Source organism: Onychostruthus taczanowskii, unplaced genomic scaffold, assembly GCF_017590055.1.
Source record: "Onychostruthus taczanowskii isolate IOZ18803 unplaced genomic scaffold, ASM1759005v1 scaffold32, whole genome shotgun sequence".
In the NCBI taxonomy this organism is placed as follows: domain Eukaryota; kingdom Metazoa; phylum Chordata; class Aves; order Passeriformes; family Passeridae; genus Onychostruthus; species Onychostruthus taczanowskii.
The window spans coordinates 4086659-4106352 of NW_024500572.1; the positions used below are offsets into that span (position 1 = coordinate 4086659).

General features: G+C 45.0%; 2 protein-coding genes across 5 annotated transcripts; one reads left to right on the plus strand and one right to left on the minus strand.

Annotated features, from left to right (window-relative positions):
- Positions 1–57: 57 nt before the first annotated feature.
- On the plus strand, positions 58–13289 carry USP30 (ubiquitin specific peptidase 30). Of its 3 annotated transcripts, none has more exons than XM_041410107.1 (13): positions 58–155; positions 1348–1457; positions 2427–2600; positions 3576–3679; positions 4645–4743; positions 5426–5468; positions 5725–5819; positions 6901–6960; positions 7936–8022; positions 8500–8580; positions 9405–9624; positions 10174–10297; positions 11208–13289. In XM_041410107.1, exons 1-13 carry the CDS (start codon positions 103–105, stop codon positions 11443–11445), a joined length of 1488 nt encoding a protein of 495 aa, XP_041266041.1. In that variant the 5' UTR covers positions 58–102; the 3' UTR covers positions 11446–13289. The 3 variants fall into 3 exon arrangements, with proteins under 3 accessions (XP_041266041.1, XP_041266044.1, XP_041266042.1); XM_041410110.1 differs by having other exon boundaries at positions 99–120; XM_041410108.1 differs by lacking the exon at positions 58–155 and adding an exon at positions 519–537.
- On the minus strand, positions 13254–19545 carry ALKBH2 (alkB homolog 2, alpha-ketoglutarate dependent dioxygenase). 2 transcript variants are annotated; one of them, XM_041410111.1, is made up of 3 exons: positions 19253–19545; positions 18094–18292; positions 13254–16292 (listed from the first exon to the last, which is right to left on the minus strand). In XM_041410111.1, exons 1-3 carry the CDS (start codon positions 19458–19460, stop codon positions 15956–15958), a joined length of 744 nt encoding a protein of 247 aa, XP_041266045.1. In that variant the 5' UTR covers positions 19461–19545; the 3' UTR covers positions 13254–15955. The 2 variants fall into 2 exon arrangements, with proteins under 2 accessions (XP_041266045.1, XP_041266046.1); XM_041410112.1 differs by having other exon boundaries at positions 13254–16274; positions 19253–19542.
- Between the last annotated feature and the right edge of the window lie 149 nt (positions 19546–19694).

Here is a 19694-nt window from a genome sequence, read left to right on the forward strand (position 1 = left end):
GGCCCCCCCCGCACCACTTCCGGCACCGCCGCCCGGCCGGTCCGCTCGCTCCTGCCGTCCCCCCGGCTCCGCCCGGCCGCGCGCCCGCGTTCCGGCGCGGCCATGCTGGCGGACGGGCCGGTGCGGCGGCTGCTGCGGGCGGGGGGGGGGGCCAGGTTAAACTCAGTAATGCTTTTTTGGACAAAGCTCTGTCAAACTGCTGACTCTTCACATTCAAGTTGTCTGCATTCCTGTATCGTGGCAGACACCTCCTAATTTCTTTTCCAGAAGATCTGGTAGCGCTTTAACCTCAGCCATCTCCTGAAGAAAATGCAGCTCACCAGAGGAAGAGAGTGCTGGGCTGGGAGCCAGTTGGGTCTCTACTCCTTCACTGAATTTAGTAAATCAGAGTAATTTCGCAGCTGTTTCATGGTTTTTTCCATAGGAGAAGTGTTCTGCTGCTTTTGGGGCCAGGGATCCGAGGGGAGGGGGCGGCTGTCACCGGAGGGGGTCGAGATGGAGCGGGAAGAGGCTCGGAATGAGCCGGGAGGGGGCCGGGTGTGAGGGGAGGGCTGGCGGGGGGGCTCGGCTTGGTCGGGGCGAGCCCTCGGCCGAGCGCTTCCTTTCTTCCCTCGCCTTCTTCATTTCCCTTTTCCTTTTTTTTTCTCCCTTCCCTTTCTCCCTTCCCTTCTCCCCTGCCCTTTTCCTGCTCCATTTCCCCTCTCCCATATCCCCGTTCCCTTAGCGGTTCCCGGGGCAGGCCGGGGCGCTCAGGGCCCGCCGGCTTCCCGCAGCTCCTCACCCTGTTCCCTCTTTTCCGCACCTCCTGACCCTATTCCATTTTTTCCGCCCAGCTCCTGACCCTATTCCCCCAGCTCCTCACCCTATTCCCTCTTTCCCCGCACCTCCTGATCAGGAAGGGAAATGAAATCCAATGGATACTCTTATTCCTGTCTTCCCCCAGCTCCTGACCCTATTCCCGTTTTTCCCTCAGCTCCTGACGCTATTCCCCCAGCTCCTCACCCTATTCCCTCTTTCCCCGCACCTCCTGATCCTATTCCCTCTTTTCCCCCAGCTCCTGACTTTATTCCCTATTCCCCGCACCTCCTGACCCTTTTCCCGTTTCCCCCGCAGCTCCTCACCCTGTTCCCTCTTTCCCGTAGCTCCTGACCCTTTTCCCCCAGCTCCTGAGCCTATTCCCATTTTTTCCCCGCATCTCCTGACCCTATTCCCCCTTTCCTCCGCATCTCCTGACCCTGTTCCCTCTTTCCCCGCATCTCCTGACCCTGTTCCCTCTTTCCCCGCATCTCCTGCCCCTATTCCCGTTTTCCCGCAGCTCCTGACGCTGTTCCCGCTTTTCCCGTGCAGGCACCGAGCCATGCGGAGCTGGGGCGTGCTGGGGGGCGCGGCGGCGGCGCTGGCGGCCGGGATTTACGTCCTGTGGGGCCCCATCACCGGCAGGAAACGGCGGCGGAGAGGTACCGGGGCTGCCAGCACCGGGAACCACCCGGCACGGGATTTATCCCGGTTTTTCCAGACGGCTGGGCGGGATTTTGGGATGGAATTATTCGCTGGCACAGCTTCCCTGCGGTTGCTCCATCCCTGGAAGTGCCCAAGGCTGGGTTGGAAGGGGTTTGGAGCAGCCCTGGGATGGTGGAAGGTGGGGTGGGATGAAATCCAAGATTCCTCCCAAACCATTCTGGGGTTCTGTTTTCAGTTTGTGGAGTTTCAGTTGGTTTTTGGTGTTTCACAAGACAAGATTCACTCAAGGAAGTGAAATTTCCTTTCAGGAAGGGAAATGAAATATTGGAGCAGAAAATAAAGACTTATAAACACTCTGGAAAGGAGATGTGATCAAATGAAATGCAATGGGAAAAAAAAAATTGGGAAATTTAGTGACTACAAGAAAATGGTCTGGGAGGAGATGAGGTGCAGTGAAAAGGACCAAAACATGCCAAAAGTAACCTCAGAGATGTTACAAAATCAGGGGAAAAAAATCAAGGAGGAAAACAGAACATTGAGGGGAAGATATGAGTGACATGGCATGGATACTGAAAAAAAAAAATTAAAAATCTGTGCCTAAGTGAAAGCCATCCAAAGGCATGGGGTGCCATGAAGTGCAGGGACATGGACCACAGCTTGCCAAAACTGATCCTCACTGAAGTACTGAAAACAGAAAAGAAGGACTTACAAACACTCTGGAAATGAGATATGATCAAATGAAAATGCGCTTGAAAAAAAAAAAAAATCGGGATGGATACTGAAAAAAAAATCAGTGAAATTGAAATTTTTGAAAGACCAAAATTCAAGTGAAACACCACAACCTGAAAACTGAACTAACTGCAATCCATTTATTTTTTTTTTCTGTAATCACACAGCATTCCTGCTGAAAGCCGGGGTGCTTGCCCTGCGTTTCGTGGTGTAAATTCCTGCAATTCTCTTGGCAGGGCTCGTGCCAGGCCTGCTGAACCTGGGCAACACGTGTTTCATGAACTCCCTGCTGCAGGGCTTGTCCTCGTGCCCCTCGTTCATCCGGTGGCTGGAGGAGTTCACAGCCCAGTACAGCACGGGGCAGGAGCAGCCCCAGCAGCTCTCAGTGACTCTGCTGCAGCTCCTCAGAGGTACTGGCACTTCTCCTGAACCAGGGCTGGAATGCTGAAGGAGAGGTGTTGTCGTTTTTAGACTCTTTTCCCAAAGAAATAAACCCCCACGAGCTCCTGCTCCCTGTTTTATTTGCCTCTATGGTTTTAAGATTAATTGAAATGCCTTGGGCAAAGCTCAGCCACCTTTCACAGGAGGGTTGGATTCCATAGGATTCAGGAAATTTAGAATTCTGTTAAAAATTATTAGCAAATAATTTAAGTTTTTTTGTTTTCCCCAAGCTTACTATTGTCCTAAAAACCTGGGACTATTCAACCTCACTTTGCAAGGTTTTGAGTATTAAAAATTAAATTAAAATTTTATTATAAAAGATAAAATTTAATATAAATATAAAGTATCATTATATAATAACATGCCTTTATATAATAAATTCATATAAGAAATAAATTATATAAATAGGTAAATTAATAAATAATTAAACTATAGAAATACATTTATATGTATTAATTATATGTAATTATTATTTTTATTATACTTATTTATATAATAGATATTATATAACATACAAAATATTATTATAAAATCTAAAGTATTAAATATAAAGTTATATAAATACGATAAGCTATTATATAAATATAAAATATCCTTATAAAAGAAATAATATAATTTTATATATATTTATATAGTAAATAAATTATATAAATAAATAACTAACTATATAAATAAATTTATATAATAAATATTATGTAAAATACCAAATATTACTATAAAATATTTAAGATTTTAAGCTCAAGGTGATTAACTTTTGGCCTAAATTCACCTCTGACACCCTCAAGTGACGCCCTGGCTTCCCTCACAGGATATTTTCAAAGCAGAGTTCTCCCTTGGGACATGCCTGTGCAAGTGCTGTGAGGCTGGTGGTGCTTTCAGCCCATGAACCCCTGGTTTTTAGGCATTTTTGGCTGCTGCTGACGCTGCTGCGTTCCCTTTTGCAGCTCTGTCCTGCCAGGAGGTGCCCGAGGACGACGTGCTGGATGCCAGCTGCCTGCTGGAGGTGCTGAGGATGAACAGGTGGCAGATCTCCTCCTTTGAGGAGCAGGTGAGGGCAGCGAGCTGGATCCTGCTCACAGACTGATGGGGAACTCCCCAGCTTGGGAATGGGGCTGGGGATTCCTCAGGGAACTCCAAACCTTGTCCTTGCCAACAGGGCCGGGAATGTTAAAGCAGAGCAGGTCCCTGATTTCCCTCTGGAATATGGATCTGTTCCCATCTTTTCAGTAATAATTATTTGCAGTTCTTGTCATGATTTCCAATGCACTCCTGATTTCCAAGGATAGATTTTGATTATACTTCCTTCAAAATCCATAAAAACAGGGATCTGGGAATCCATCTGGGGGTATTTTTTCCTCCCAAGTTTTAGTTTTTTATGAGTTTATATGGCCCAGAATGTCTTTAGTACCTTGTGCTGTTAGGATCTTTTGGGCACAACAAAATGTATTCAATATTAACAAATTAATTGTATTCAATATTAACAAATATAATAATAATAGTAATAATAAGAATAATAATAATCATCAATATAAAATCATTATAATATAATAATATAAAATATATCTGTATAAACGTTATATATGATAGTAATTATATATAATTTATAGAATATAATATGTGTATTTAATATATAATTGAATAAATATATTTTAGTTATTTAGAAACTTCATTATTATTTATATTTAGCATGTACTTACATAATTTATATTTATATATGATATAATATACATATATATACATATTTATATATGTATATAATATATGTTTATATAATATATATTACATATAATTGATGTAGATATATGCATATAGATACATTTTAGATGTGCTTAAATATAAAACATAAAACATAAAATATAGATACAAAATAGAAATACACATATAAAATTATACATATATAAATACAAATATCAATCCAGGCTCTGAGCTGTCATTTTTCCTGCATTTCCAGTGGAATTCCAGCCCTCCTGGTGTGTTTTTTTTGATGTCTCTTGCTTCTGACTCCATTTCCAGGATGCCCACGAGCTGTTCCATGTCCTGACCTCTTCCCTGGAGGACGAGCGGGATCGGCAGCCCCGTGTCACCCATCTGTTTGATGTGCATTCCCTGGAGGTGATCCCACTTATTTCCACAGCAGAAATTCCTGCAATCTGCCCAGATTCCCGAGCAGAAATTGTATATTTAGGATATTTTGATTCACTTCCCAAAGCTGTTCTTTAATCCTTTGATAGGGACCCATCAGTAAGTCAAATTTAAAGAATTCTCAGGTTTTCCAAAGAAAATATCTTTGAATTTCCAGTGTTCCTGCTTTCCTTTTCCTGAATCCATGGGATGTAGGGATGTAATTTAGTCCCTCCAAGCATTTACTCTGATCTATAGTTCCCACCTGAAAAAGGGTTGAAAACTGCAAAAAGGATATTTCTGGAAGAGTTTTATGGAGGTAAAATTGATCCTATCCTCCAGCTTGCTGATAAACTTGTTGCAGATGGAAAATACCTGGTTTTGCCTAAAATATAGACAAAAAAAAAAAGGACAAAATATCCTATTTTAGTGTTCTGAGGCAGAGAGTTCTGCAGATTAATTATTCCTTTTACAAGCAATTGTCAATTATAAATTTGTTTTGTACCAGGTTTTTTTTGTTCTTACAAATATAAAGAGCCACATCTTTTCTAATGCCAGAAAAGCCAATTAGGGATGAAATAGGAAAACATTTAATACTTCATGTATTAAATTTCTAAGTGTTTTCTATGTTGCTGAGGTAGGGTTAATGAAATGTTTTTATCTCCCTCTGTAGCAACCAGAAATAATCCAAAAGCAAATAAGCTGCAGAACAAGAGGTAGGATTTTATCCATTCTGGATATTCTGAATATTCATAGGGTAGCTTTGTTTATTAAAGGGATAATATTCATTGATCTTTGTACTGAACTGAAATAGAAATCAAAAATATAAATAAACCTCAATTTATTATTATTAATCACTGAGACAAAAATGTGCTTTGGAGGCATTCATTTTGTTACTGCAGGGCAAATGTGTGGGATTGGGGTGGTGAAAGTGGATGGATGGAAAATCCAAGGACAATGTTTGTGTTGCAGGATCTCTTCCCCCTGTGTCCAACCACTGGAAATCTCAGCACCCTTTCCATGGAAGGCTGACCAGCAACATGGTCTGCAAACACTGTGAGCACCAGGTATGGAAAGAGATAATATTTTATATTGTTATTAATATCTGTGCCATGTGAGGAGGGATTGCCAGCACTCAGAGTGCTTCCTGGAAACACCATCCCTTGGTCATGAACAAGGATTTATCCCTAAATAAACTAAAAAAAACAATCCATGTGATGCACCTTGTGGGGGTAACAGCTGCCTCATCGACCAGAATAATGGATGTTTTATTCTATTAATAAATTAACAATTAATTAATTAATAGTATTACCTGAAAATCCACTCACATGGGTGAGTTTAGCACTCACTGCTCACCCAGCACATTTTGCAAAGGCACTTAAAGTCCAATTATTCCAAATAAGGAGTTGAAGGTAAGCTGAATAATGGAAAAAACACAGAAAATAAACCTCATTTATAGCCCAAACCAAGGAAACATTTGTATTTTATTTCCCCAAACCTTGCAGACAAATTGGAGTGAGGAGGAGGAGGCCAAGTGGAACATTCCTGATGTTCCCTGGCCCAGCTGGGAAACTGAGGGGGTTGGATCCTGTTCCAGCAGGGAATTATGGACAGCACAGGGCACAGGCTCACCTTGGGGAGAGCTGGGTTGGAATTTTTGGGGACTGATGATGCCTTGAAGGCTACCTAGAACAGAGGCCACACAGTGTTAAAGAATAAAGTAGATATTTATTAAAAAGGCCTTCACAGGGTACACCTTGGCAGCACAAGAGCCTGGCCAGGGCTACACCCAAGATGGGCACGAGTTTTCACACTCTGTTATAAGTTTTGGTCCATTTCCATATTGGGGTTAATTGTCCAATTACAGCTTCAGGTTATGCAGTCCCATCATCCCAGTTTGCTCTCCTCAATTTACACTTTTTGGGTCTTTTTGTTGTTTACACTTCTTAAAAGCTGCAGCGGTGTCCTTGGTTCTGGGGCTGGAGAAGAATTGTTTTGTCTGAGTGAACTGTGAGGAGAACTTGCTGACACTTTATGTGAAGCTCAGAGTTACATCCTAATGCAGTGCAGAATGTGGAAAACATGAGAGCTAAAACTGAAGGCATCACTGACACAAATGCTGGCATGTTCTGGAATGTTCTCTTGCAGAGCCCCGTGAGGTTCGACACCTTCGACAGCCTCTCCCTGAGCATTCCAGCAGCTGTGTGGGTACGTATCCCTCTGCTCCTGGTCCTCCCTGCCCTTCCCAGGGCTGCAGAAGACATTCAGAGCTACTTCAGGACTTGATTTTCCTGCTGTTATAATCCTGTGCTGCTGCAGGACCTTCTCCCTTAGGGGTGGTGCGAGGTTCTGATGAGCCCAACAAGCAGAACTTGGTGATGCCACCAGAGTTTTCTGTTTCTCCTGGTGGAGGATTTGGTCTTTTCTGTGGAATTTCAAGAGCCCAGATCATACCCCAAGGGCTGCTTCCCATCCTGGGAAGGTGACCTTCAGCTGGCAGCTCACACCTTACCCCACCTTTTCCAGCTGGGAATTGTTTCCATTTCTTTCTGGCTCTGAAAAACTTCAGAATGACAAAACATTGTGGATTTTTGGGGCAACATCTGCAGGATATTTTTTGGACTGTAAGAATTTGTTACTTCATGTCTGGTAGTGATTTCTTTCCACAACTGATGGAAATTGTGATTCCTGTTTGCAGAGTGCCCTCCTGGCCAGGCAGGATTGGGATTTGGACACATCTTCTGCTCTTTTTGTTTTGTTTTATCCAATCCTTGGCAGGGCAGGACATGAGGAAGGGCAGCAAGGAGGCCTAAATTCCATTAAAAGCTGTATTTCTCCTGAGGAGAGGGCCAGAGAGCATGAAGTGACCCCTGAAGTGCTGAAATGGGAGATAAATAGGAATAGGAAAAGAGTCTGTGGTTTGAAACCCCACTGAAGGACTCACACAGGGAATCACTGCTGCTGTTATCAAAAGGCTGCAAACTTTTCTATGTTTAATCCAGGCTGAAGGAGAATCCCCACAGTTCCATAATCACCCACAGCCATTTAGTCAGTTCTTTCATGAAATAAACCTGCAGTTCTGTAGTTCTTCTGTGGAAGGATTTATTAAAAATCCTTTCCCAAAATCCAGTGGAATGCACCCTAAAATTCCTGCAAATAATTCTGGCTTTTCTTGGCACTCAGGGTCGTCCCATGACACTGGACCATTGCCTCCATCACTTCATCTCCTCAGAGTCTGTCAAGGATGTTGTGTGTGACAACTGCACCAAAGTAGGTCCCTTTGACTCCTGTCACCTTAATTCCTGTCACCTCCCTGCTCAGTTTTGAGCCTGCTGACACAATCCTGGCTTCACTTTCCACCTCCTTTTTCTTCAGGACTTGGGGAAAGCCTCTGGGGTTTCAGAAATTTAACAAGGAGTTCTTGCCTCATGAAGAATTAGAGGTTTATTACTTACTACTGCTGCTACAAAAATCTACAAATATTTTATTCTGTAGTTGCCAGGTATCACCAGGGATATCTTTTTTGCTCTAGTATTGTTTAAAAATCAACAGAAGAGGCAAATGAGTGCAGTTCTGAGTGAATGGAGTTCTCTAAATGCTCATTTCTGCTTGATTTTGGTTTAGAATTTTGACCCTTTCGGAATTCTGAAGAGCATTCCTAGGTGTGATTAATGCACTGAGCATAAACCAGACAATAAATTCCTCCTGTCTGCACGTGCCTTCATTTTTTTCCCCTTTTCATTCCAGATCCAGGCAGCAGGAATTCTGAATGGACAGAGCATAGAAAACCAGAGAACAACATTTGTTAAGCAATTAAAGTTAGGAAAGGTGAGGCAAAAAAACCCTTCCAAATCTTCTAAATCCTGTCACAGTAACTTCCCTCTTGGAGCTGGTTGTGCCCATTTCTTGCTGTCAGACCACAAATGTTTTATTTTTCAAAGTAAACTCACCTGGCAAATATCTGTTGGCATTGAGGCTTCAACTCAGCAAAACATCAAACATTAAACATTAACAGGATGTGAATATTCTCCTGTTATTTAGCAAAACACATTTAAATGTGAGTTTGGCTCAGTGTCATTTCTTAGATTTTACATTAATTCTTCAGTGAGCAAATTGATTTATATTTACAGGGTTTGTAGCATCTTTAGCAATTCCTCATTTCATTAATTTAAATATTCTGAATACAGCTGGTGAGTAAACATCAGGTGTGAATTCTAAGAGAAAACTCTTTTTTTTTTTGCTCTGTAATCAGTCCTGTCATGCAGAGGCCAGCAGGGCACTAGTGGGTAATTAGGAACCTCAGGTGCCAATAATAATAATAATTATTATAATAATTATGTACTTGCCTCAGGTGCCAATAATAATAATAATAATAATAATAATAATTATTATAATAATTATGTACTTCTTGCTACAGCAATGGTTTTGAAATTCAGCTCTTTATAACACTTAATATTTTTGGTTTTCCCCTCTGCAAAACCATTAATTTTTGGGGATTAGGAGATATCAGGAATCTCACAAGAATTATTGTCACACTTTAGGGACACTGTTGCCACTAAGCTTACACAGAGATAAGGGAAATGCATTTCCTTATTCCCTGGACTTACCAGCTGTTTCTTTCCATGAAAAATGTGGATTTTCCTTTCCTGAAGCTGCCCCAGTGTTTGTGCATCCACCTGCAAAGGCTGAGCTGGTCAAACCAAGGCACTCCCCTGAAGAGACACGAACACGTGCAGTTCAACGAGTTCCTGGTCATGGACATCTACAAATACCGGGTTCCTGGTCCCAAATCCTGCCAGGAGCAGCTCAGCCAGAAAAACTCTGAGGAGACAACCCCTGGAATAAAGGATGGGAGAGCAGGGAAGCCTTCAGGTACCTCTTTTGCCAATAAAATGGTTCAGCTCATTCTGCATGTCAGGGATCAAAAGTTCTCTGCAGGATCAAGCCATGAGCAGCATTTTGATGTGAGGCTCTGCAAAGAGGACAGAAATCCCTTTGCCATTCTCAAATTTACAGTTCAGTTTGGATAATTTCATTTTGATCGTACTAAATATATATACTTAAAAAAAAATGTCCAAAGAGGTGTGGAACCTGGGATATCCCAGAGTTTTTCTTGTTAGGGATCTCTTGCAAGGCTTCAGGACAAGCAGAGAGGGAATGCTGGGAATGGTGGATTCTTCAAAAAGAGCTGGAAAATGCAGCTATAGGAGATCTGTCCTTAGGCCCCTCAATATTCCTTTAGCTGGGATTTTGGATACATGCGTATTTCCATATTTGTAATGTAAAACGAATTTGAATAAAATATCCATTTCTGATATGAAAATCAATAAAATACCTTCATATCCCATGATGAGGAGCAGGGATGTTGATCTTAGCAACAGCATTCCAATTAAATCCCTGAATTTCTCCTTCCTCTGGCAGATGCAGAACAACCAGCTGGTACCAAACCTCTCTTCATGAATGGTGCCTCCTCTTCCTCCTCCTCCTCTCCCTCATTTTTAATGTCCCCAGGAACTTTCCCACTTGCTGCATTCCCTGAGTGCAGGTAAGTTAGAGATTTGTACCCTCTCTCTTCATTTCTTTCCTTCAAATTGTCTCCCTTGCTTCTGTCCTTGTCCTGAGGCTGCCCAGTCACAGAATGTGATCTTTGTCCCAGCTCCTGTGATTTTAGTCCTGGGAAAGGGAGTAGGGCAAGTTACAAGCAAAACTCAAAGTCTTCCTTTGGTTCATGGTGCTCCTGAACAGCCATAACCTCATTGCTGCTGGTTTCCCCTAGCTCTTATTTTCCTTCATTTTCAAGTGGTTGTAAGAAATCCATAGTTTTTTTTTTCTCAGATGTTTTTGATTTCAGTTGCACCTGCCATGATTCCACTTGATAAATCACCCCTGGGGCTTCTGCTGATAATCCTTTTCCATAGAATTCCAGAATGGTTTAGGTTAATAGGGGACTTCAGTGCAGCCCTCTTCCCATGGGCAGGGAGGGACACCTTAACTTAGGGACCATCCAGTGCAGCCCTCTTCCCATGGGCAGGGACACCTTCCACTATCCCAGGTCACTCCAAACCCCATCCAGCCTGTCCTTGAGTACTTCCAGGGATGGAGCAGCAGCTTTGAATCCCATAATCCCAGAATGGTTTGGGTTGAAAGGAGACTTGGAGATGCCATGGGCAGGGACACCTTCCACTACCCCAGTTGCTCCAAACCCCATCCAGCCTGGCCTTAGACACTTCCAGGGACGGAACAACAGGAAAAAGCAGTTTGGATCACAGAATGGTTTGGGTTGGAAGGGAGCTTGGAGATCATCCCATCCCACCACTTCCCATGGGCGGCAGGGACACCTCCCACCAGACCAGGCGCGGAGCAGCCACGCAGGGAGCCACGTCCTTGCTGCAGGCAGGAATTGTGGCTGCTCTGCTCTGCTGTGTGTGTGGCCAGGCTGACCCGTGTCCCCACAGGGCCCCGCTGTACCTGTACCGCCTGATGGCCGTGGTGGTGCACCACGGGGACATGCACTCGGGACACTTCGTCACCTTCCGGCGCGCGCCGGGCGCCCGCGGCAGCCAGTGGCTCTGGATCTCGGACGAGTCCGTGCGCAGGGCCAGCCTGCACGAGGTGCTGGCTGCCAGCGCCTACCTGCTGTTCTACGAGCGCGTGCACGGCCGGGCCCAGCCCCAGAGCCCGGCCCAGAGCTGAGCCGGCGGTGCTGGGATGGTCCCAGCCCTCGGGGTCATCCCAGCCCTCGGGGTCATCCCAGTCCTTGGGGTCATCCCAGCCCCTGGGACCATCCCAGTCCTTGGGGTCATCCCAGCCCCTGGAACCATCCCAGCCCTTGGGGTCATCCTCATCCCAGCCCTTGAGACCGTCCCAGCCCTCAAGATGGTCTCAGCCCCTGGGATGGTCCCAGCCCTTGGGGTCATCCTCATCCCAGCCCTTGGGACTGTCCCAGCCCCTGGGATGGCCCCAGCCCTCGGGATGGCCCCAGCCCTTGGGATGGTTCCCTCCCCTGGAATGGTTCCTTCTCCCAGGATGGCCCCAGCCCCTGGGATGGCCCCAGCCCTCGGGATGGTCTCAGCCCCTGGGATGGTTCCCTCTCCTGGAATGGTTCCCTCTCCCGGGATGGTCCCAACCCCTGAGATGATCCCAGCCCCTGGGATGGTTCCAGCCCTTGGGATGGTCCCAGCCCCTGGGATGGTTCCCTCTCCCGGGATGATCCCAGCCCCTGGGATGGTCCCAGCCCCTGGGATGGTTCCAGCCCTTGGGATGGTTCCAGCCCCTGGGATGGCCTCAGCCCTCGATGGAGCCTCTCCATTATGCAAACCTCCCCCTCTCCAGGCTCCCTTCCCTGTGGGAGCAGCTGGGAGTTGTGGTTTGTGCCCAAATCCTGCTGTTCTGGCACCGTGCAGCCCCGGGTGTGTGTTGAGAAGTGTTTTTCTGCCTGTCCCAAGGCTCTGTTCCATGTCCTGACACAGCACTTTTCCCAGGGAGATGCTTTATCCCACACATTTCACTTCCCAAGGGGGAGCCCTGGAAAGGGTTATGTCACACTGCTGTTGAAGAGCCCTTCCCCATCCCAATCCCTCCCCTGGCACCTCTCCATGATCCACCAGCCCCTCCAGGTTCCCTTCCCTGTGGCAATGGCTGGGAATTGTGTTTTGTACCAAAATTCCCAGAGCTGTTCCAGCCCCAAGCGTGTGTTGAGCAGCCTTTGTCTGTCAGGCAGGGATTTTATCCCAAGGCTCTATTCCCAGTGTTTCCCAGTGGGGAGCCCTGGGAGGGGGTGATGGGAAGCTGCTGTTGGCAATGATTTAAGACACAAAGTGCCTTGAGCTTCCCTGAACAGCTGCACTGCCACTGGCCCAGCCCTCTGCATGCCCACTGTGTCCTGGGAATGCCTCACACCCACGGGATGAACCCATGGAATCCCATTTCTCCTGACCCATCAAGTCAAGGCATCTCCACAAACTGCCCCCATCCAAAAGATTTCCCTGTTCACACAATTTTCCTCCTACTTTACTTCTTTATATTATAAAATCCTTCTCCTGATTTAAATTGCTTTATCCAGGAGATAATTTTGTATCTATTAAGAGCTGAAACCTTAATTTATTGCTCCATACCTTTGGAATCTAGCTGGAATTAGCACATGGAAGTGTTTGCTAGTGCTCAGTGTTGTCATTTCCTTCAGCACTGTTGGATCCAGTTGTTTTGTAGCATCAACTACAACTTTTAATGCTGTGATTTTCAAGCTGCTGTAACTGTTCTAGACTTGCCCTTCCCATTTTATTGCTGGAATCTGCTATTCCCAGCACTGGGATCCACGCTCCTGGCTTGCAGGTGAGCTGTAGAGCAGCCCCCGGCCTTGTTAAATGGAAAATAAATAAGAGGGCCAGGACTGGTGGGCACTTACTGGTCTCATGAAGAAATCTGGGAATCCTGCATCAGCTCCAGGCTGCCCTGTAAATAGAAATAAGGGGAATTCTGCTGCTCTGGATTGGTTGATGTGCAAAAAAAAAAAAAAAAAAAAAAAAAAAAATTTAAAAGTCCCAAAGCACAGAGGGAAAAGCAGCAAAAATCCTCTTTTAAAAACCTGCTTTTAAGTGACCAGGAATAAAACATGTAGGTTGTTTTTAGCTCTTTTCTGTCCTTGTAAGCTTGGAGGAGAAAAAAATCCCTCATCAGACAAGCTTTTTTCAGTGTGAAGTTTTCAAATAACAACTGTCTTAAGTAGTTTTTTTAGGGCAACTTTGTACCTCATGAATTCATAGTGCTGCCCAAAGCTCGGAGGTGTTCACACTTCCTCAGGAGAGGCTCCAAACCAGCCAAAGCAGGAGTGGTAAAATGGGTGGATATGCAAAATTATTTACACAACTCATCATTCCAGAGTCTGGAGCACAATTCCTGGCCCAGGTAATGCTCATGGTACAGAAATATTGATAAATCCACTGCTGGACTGGGACCTGGGTCCTGGCTGTGCTGCACGAGCAGTAGCTTGGTTTTAATCTGTTTGAATTTACAGAAAACCAAGAAAACAAAGAAAAAAAAAAACCTTGAAGGATACAAAATGCCAAAAATTTGCTCTGGCCATTGAAGGGAGAGCTGACAGCTGGAGGAGGAGCCAGCCCTCCCTACTGGGAGCCCTGTAAAACCATCACCCCAACATCTCCCTCCAGCAGATCTGCCCCTGCACCTCTGAACTGAAACCATTTCCAGTGCCAGCAGTGGCTGTCCTGCATTCTCCAGGCTCAATGCTCTGCTTGGGGCTTTTTCCTGGATTTGGGGGGTTTTTCCTGGATTTGGGGGTTCAGCTGAGCAGCCTCTTGGCTTAGTTGTGCTGGAGGAGGGGCCGAGGACACGCACAGTGTGCACTGAAATGTGGCAGCTGGGAGCAGCAGGTTTTTCTTTGCCAAGAGCTGTTTCCCTGGGCTGTGGATTGATTCTGGATCTCCCTCAAGGGCTATCAGGGGAAGGGTTGAGCCTTTTTTCTGGCTTTGCTTGGGGAGGAGTGGATGGGCTTGGCTTAACCCTCAGCTGAGGAAGGGAGCAAAGCCCAGCACCTCAGTCCTGGCCCTGAGCTGTGCCAGATCCTGCCTGTCCCCTGTGAGCTGTGCAGGGCTTTGGGAGCTCATCCTCCCCTCTGGAGGTCACTGGGATCTGTTTTCCAGCCAACCACACCCATGGAGATCACTGGAATTTGTGCAGGTGTTTGGGAACCAACCCTCCCATCTGCAGGTCCCAGGGCTCTGAGTTTGCCAGCCCAGCCTCTCTTTGGAGGTCACTGGGATCTGTCTTTCCAGAGGTCACAGAGCTCTGTGTTTTCCAGCCAAATCTCCCCTCTGGAAGTCACTGGGATCTGTTTTCCAGCCAAGTCTCCCCTCTGGAGGTCACTGGAATCTGTTTTCCAGCCAAGTCTCCCCTCTGGAGGTCACTGGGATCTGTTTTCCAGCCAAACCTCCCCTCTGGCAGGGCTCTGTGCAGCCACAAGGCTCCAACGCTGATACTCGTCCCTCCCAAGCTGCCATGGTGGAGAAGATGTTAATAAATTGTAAAGAATTAAGAGCTCCAAGATGACATTTCTGTGTTTGGATTATTCTTGTCTTATTTTGTGTGTTAATTTAAAAATGTCTGTTCCAGTCCAAGCACTGCACTGCTGTTTGAAGTTGCTTTTTTTCCACTTCAGGGTATTTTTGTAACTGTACAGTAGCAATAAAAGAACAAACTTGGTAGAAAAATCAGTGTGGGAATGTCTTGAAACAAACACCAAGCTGGGAGCCAAAGGGGTTGAAACAACACTCCACAAGCCCTGGATAAGAAGGATTTTCAAGCTCCACAGAGCATCTCAGAGTGGCAGAAGGTGGGAAGTAACAATTCCCAATTCTCTGCACAGGCCTTAATTCCACAGGAATAATGGACCCACCACTGAAGGCCAGAGCCCAGCACTAATTCCAGTGGCTGCAGCCAGGTTACACAGGATTTGGTTCCCATTCTCACCCAGAATTTATAATTCCTTGATGGTTTAAGATCTCTTGGGGACAGAATTCCCTCATTTTCAGCAGGATTCCCTGCGGGTGTGGGAGGTGGTGGCTTTCAGGCAGTCAGGAGGGGATCCCTAGGGATAATTATTTAGGGAAATACACTCTCAGAGTGACAGCCTTCCAGTGGAGATGGGACAACCCAGTTCTTCCCCACAAGGGCATTTTTTGCTGCCTGGTTTTTGTACAAAGTGCCTGAGGGAGGAAAAAACCTTGTGCTTCCTCCTGCAAGAGCAGCCTCCCTCAGGAGCAGAGCAATTCAAGCAGACAGGAGTCAAACACTCATCCAGCCACACCCTGTCCTCACACCTCAGCACTCCCCTTCTCCATCTCAGGCTCATTTTGCTTTATTTTAATTTAAAAAAAACAAACCCAAGCAAACCAGAGCTCTTTGACAGAAAGTGCCACCTGCAGAATATCAGCTTTACACGATCATCACAGCTTGTGGCTCACAGTGTTGATAAACTGCTGCCTCCAGGCTATGGAGCATTTCCATCTTCTTGGAACACTGCTTAGATAAAGATCAGCTGAGAACAAACTTCTTCCCCAGCAAAACAAGAGGAAGAACCAGCAAAAACAAGGATCAGCAGGACCGGAGCAACATTTCCCAGATGTTAAACTGAGATCAGCGGTCACAGGCTCCAGCAGCAAAATCACCAAATTTTGTCCAGGAGGAACTAAATTCCCTTCCCAGGGCCCAGAGGCGGCACATTTCCCCGCGTGGCCGCGGGCAGGACGTTCCTGAAGGTGAGGTTGACCCTGGGGGCCAGCACCCCCCGGCGCGGGGGCAGGCTGTGGTGCCAGTGCACGTTGCTGGGGTGCTCCATGAGCAGCAGGCTGCCGTGGGCCAGGGCCACGCTGATCCTGCCCGCGCCCCGGCGGCGGAACACGAAATCCCGGCAGGCTCCGAAGGACACCGAGGCGATGGGGCTGCGGGGAACCAGCTCCTTCTCGTCGTCCCGGTGCTCCCCGATGTGGTCCAGGCCGTCTTTGTACCTGGCGGTGGAGTCCGCGCTTGGTATTCGTTGCGTTTTCAATGTTGGTTTCATTGTTGTTAATTTAATATTATTAATTTAATGTTATTAATTTAATATGATTAATTATTAATTTAATATTAATTCAATATTAGCTGTGTTTTTATATTATTGTGTAATTATGTATAATATATATACTCGATAATACAGATAATAATATAATATATATAATGTATATTTTATATAAATATTATTGTGTAATTATGTATAATATATATACTCGATAATATAGATAAATATATGTTATATAGTCACACATTATTAATATATATTAATTTTATATTTAATTATATAAAATAGATAAATACATTACATATTATTGAATTAATTTTTACTAGTATATAGATTATTTACTAGTATATAGATATTTTATATATAATTAATTTAATAATTTGATTGTTACATTATTAAATTAATGACTATAAAGATAATAAATTAATTAATTTAATAATAACTAGCTCTGTTAATTAACTCTGTTAATTCCCACCTGTCAGATTAAGCCTTTTTCTGACCCAGAGTTGGGGCAACTGAGAGGCATTTTAAAAACTTTTATTCCATTTTCAGTCTCATGTGAAGGGTGAGACAACACAGGTGTTATAATTCACACCATCACAATCAGAAGTTAATTATCTCCTAATTACATTCTAAGTGTTTATTGGCCTATCAGCTTTTGTCACACCTTGCTGTAAATGCCTGAAAACCAATTATGTAAAATTACCCCTAGTGGGTCCCACTACAATGCATCTTTCACTGTGCTGTTTCTCCAAAGTATTCAGTCTTATTTGCAAGCCTTTAAAACTTGTTTCAGCTCCATTTCTCTCTCACCAATGTCTGTCCTGTTCCATGGCATTTCTAAGTAAACATTTCTTTCAACAGATTTCATTTATTACACACAGATACACACTATGTGTGCCTTCTGTCAAGCTGTGAGAATTCTCCATTTCCCACACCTACCATCAATTACTTACCAAAATAATAATTATTTCCCAATCAAATCAAACCAAACAACTCAAATGCTGCACAAGTGTGAAGAATTTTTTAATTAAGATGGGACCTCTGAATTATTTTTAATGATGCAGTTTATTTTTCTTATATTTTATGTAAGCAGAAGAGTTCAGCTCACATTTTTATAGTTCAGAAAGCTACAAAACTTCTAGTTATAAGGCTTAAGGATTTATTGATTAATAAAACACTGCTATCAAAGATATTTATATTTTTAACTTCAAATATTTTTTCCTATAGACTTAAGCTACAGTGTAAGCTTTCTTAGTTAATTATGAGACACAAACTTATAGTGCTGCATTCTAAACTTCTTGTTTATCTTTCTAACTACTTTTATATTTTCTATAGTTTTAAATACCTAGTTTACACTTAGTCTTACCTAGTTTACCCTTAGTTTACACTTAGCTTCACCTAGTTTAAACCTAGTTTAAACCTAGTTTACACTTAGTTTACACTTAGTTTACACTTAGTTTACACTTAGTTTACACTTAGTTTACACTTAGTTTACACTTAGTTTCACCTAGTTTACACTTAGTTTACACTTAGTTTCACCTAGTTGACCCTTAGTGTCTCTGCTTTAAACCACAAATCCACATTCTTCCTCCTAGCACTTAACTTTGGAAGCCTTTCCTAAGGTCTTAAATCCCGTGTTTAATTCTGAGCTTTAGCTCACAGCCCTAAAGTCCTGAGAGCTGCCTGCATTTCAGATTCCAACATATAAATTGGGGTTTTTTTCCTTTCATTTGAAGGAAAAGCTGCTGGCTGGGAAGGGGCTGTACCTGTTGATGAGGACGAAGTTGAAGGAGTGTCCCGTCTCCGAGGTGACGCGCTCCCGGATCCGCGTCAGCACCGGGATCCAGGGCTTGGGGTGGAACGTGACCCCTGAGTAGGTGTAGGACAAGCCAGGGTCTCCGTAGGTCACCTTCTTCCTGGGAATCTTGTGCCACTTGCCAAACACCTGCAGCTTTGTCGCGTCATCTGCGGGGAAGGAGCAAACCCGGGTTCGTATTCGTGGAAAAACCGCGTGTTTTGTGATTGGCTTTTGGCAATATTAAAATGAATGTTGTATGTGCTGTGCTAGAAAGTTATGCTGTATTAACACTTTAATAGTATGGGAAATGTAGTTTCATAGCTGAAAGGTAATTTTTGTTGTTAAAATAGGAACTATGTATGTGGAATGTTTTCTTTTTAGAAAGGAATGAGGTGCTCGGCTGCAGGACACCTAAATCTTTCAGAGGAAGAGAATTGATCTTTTTTTATCAGGAATTTATCTGTTTTATCAGGAGAAACAAACTTGTTCCCGCCTGGTTCAATCAAAAAGATGCTGCTAGGATTAAGAGAAGAAGTTGATGATGAACAGACAAAATCCTTTATTTGAATGGAATTTATGCATCATGTATGAGATGTATGAATATGTTACAGGCTATCATTTTTAAGGGTTAATCCTCTGTTAATGGGTGTTCTTTTTTGGGCTTGTGTTGCCCAGAAAAAGGTACCTGGACATCTGTAACTGTTTGTTTTTATTGTCTGTACTGTCCTAATCTCAACTGTTCAAATTTTATTACTCTAATTATATTACTATTGTTATAACCATTTTATTACGATTAAACTTTGAAAAATTTTACAAACAAATGATTGGCGTTTTTCACAGTATTGTGAAAAGTATTTCACAGTATTGTGACTGCAGAGTCCAATATTCTCCTGGATCTGCAGCTCCTGGCAATGTCCAACAGGAATGAGGGTGCTCGCGTCAACCCAAAAGCTGCCCTCCCTGTTCCCAGGGTTTGTGTCCCTCTTGTCCTCCCCCTCCAAGGGGATGAGCAGCACCCCGATCACATCCCTCACACGCTGCATCTCCAACGAATTCCACCACCGCTCCAGGATTATCCCTTAACAAACACTTCCAGCTCAGCAAAGCCTCCCAGGGCAGGAATATACCTTCGAAATACTCCACCTCCTTCTCCAGCTCCTGGAAGATCTCGTCCGCCTCGGCCTTGTCGAAGAGGATGCGGTAATCACAGCGGAGCCCCTCGGCGCGGATCTTCCGCGGCGGCGGCCGCTCCGGGCCGGCCTTCTCCAGCCGCGGCCTCTTCCCGCCGCCATCGCCCGGCTGCCCGCGGGGCAGTTTAACCACGAACCTGTCCATGGGCGAACCCGGCACCGGGAGCGCCGCCCGGGAGGAACGGGAGCCGCGATCCCGCGGGAAACGGGAGCACGCAAAGCCACGCCCCCTCTCCCGCTGGCCACGCCCCCCGGCGCACGCGCGCGGTTTTGGCGCCAAATCCGAGTCCCGCCCGTTCCGCGCCGCTGCCGCCCCTCACTCAGCCCCGGCCCGCCGCAGCCATGATCGGGCAGAGGACGCTGCACTCCTTCTTCAGCC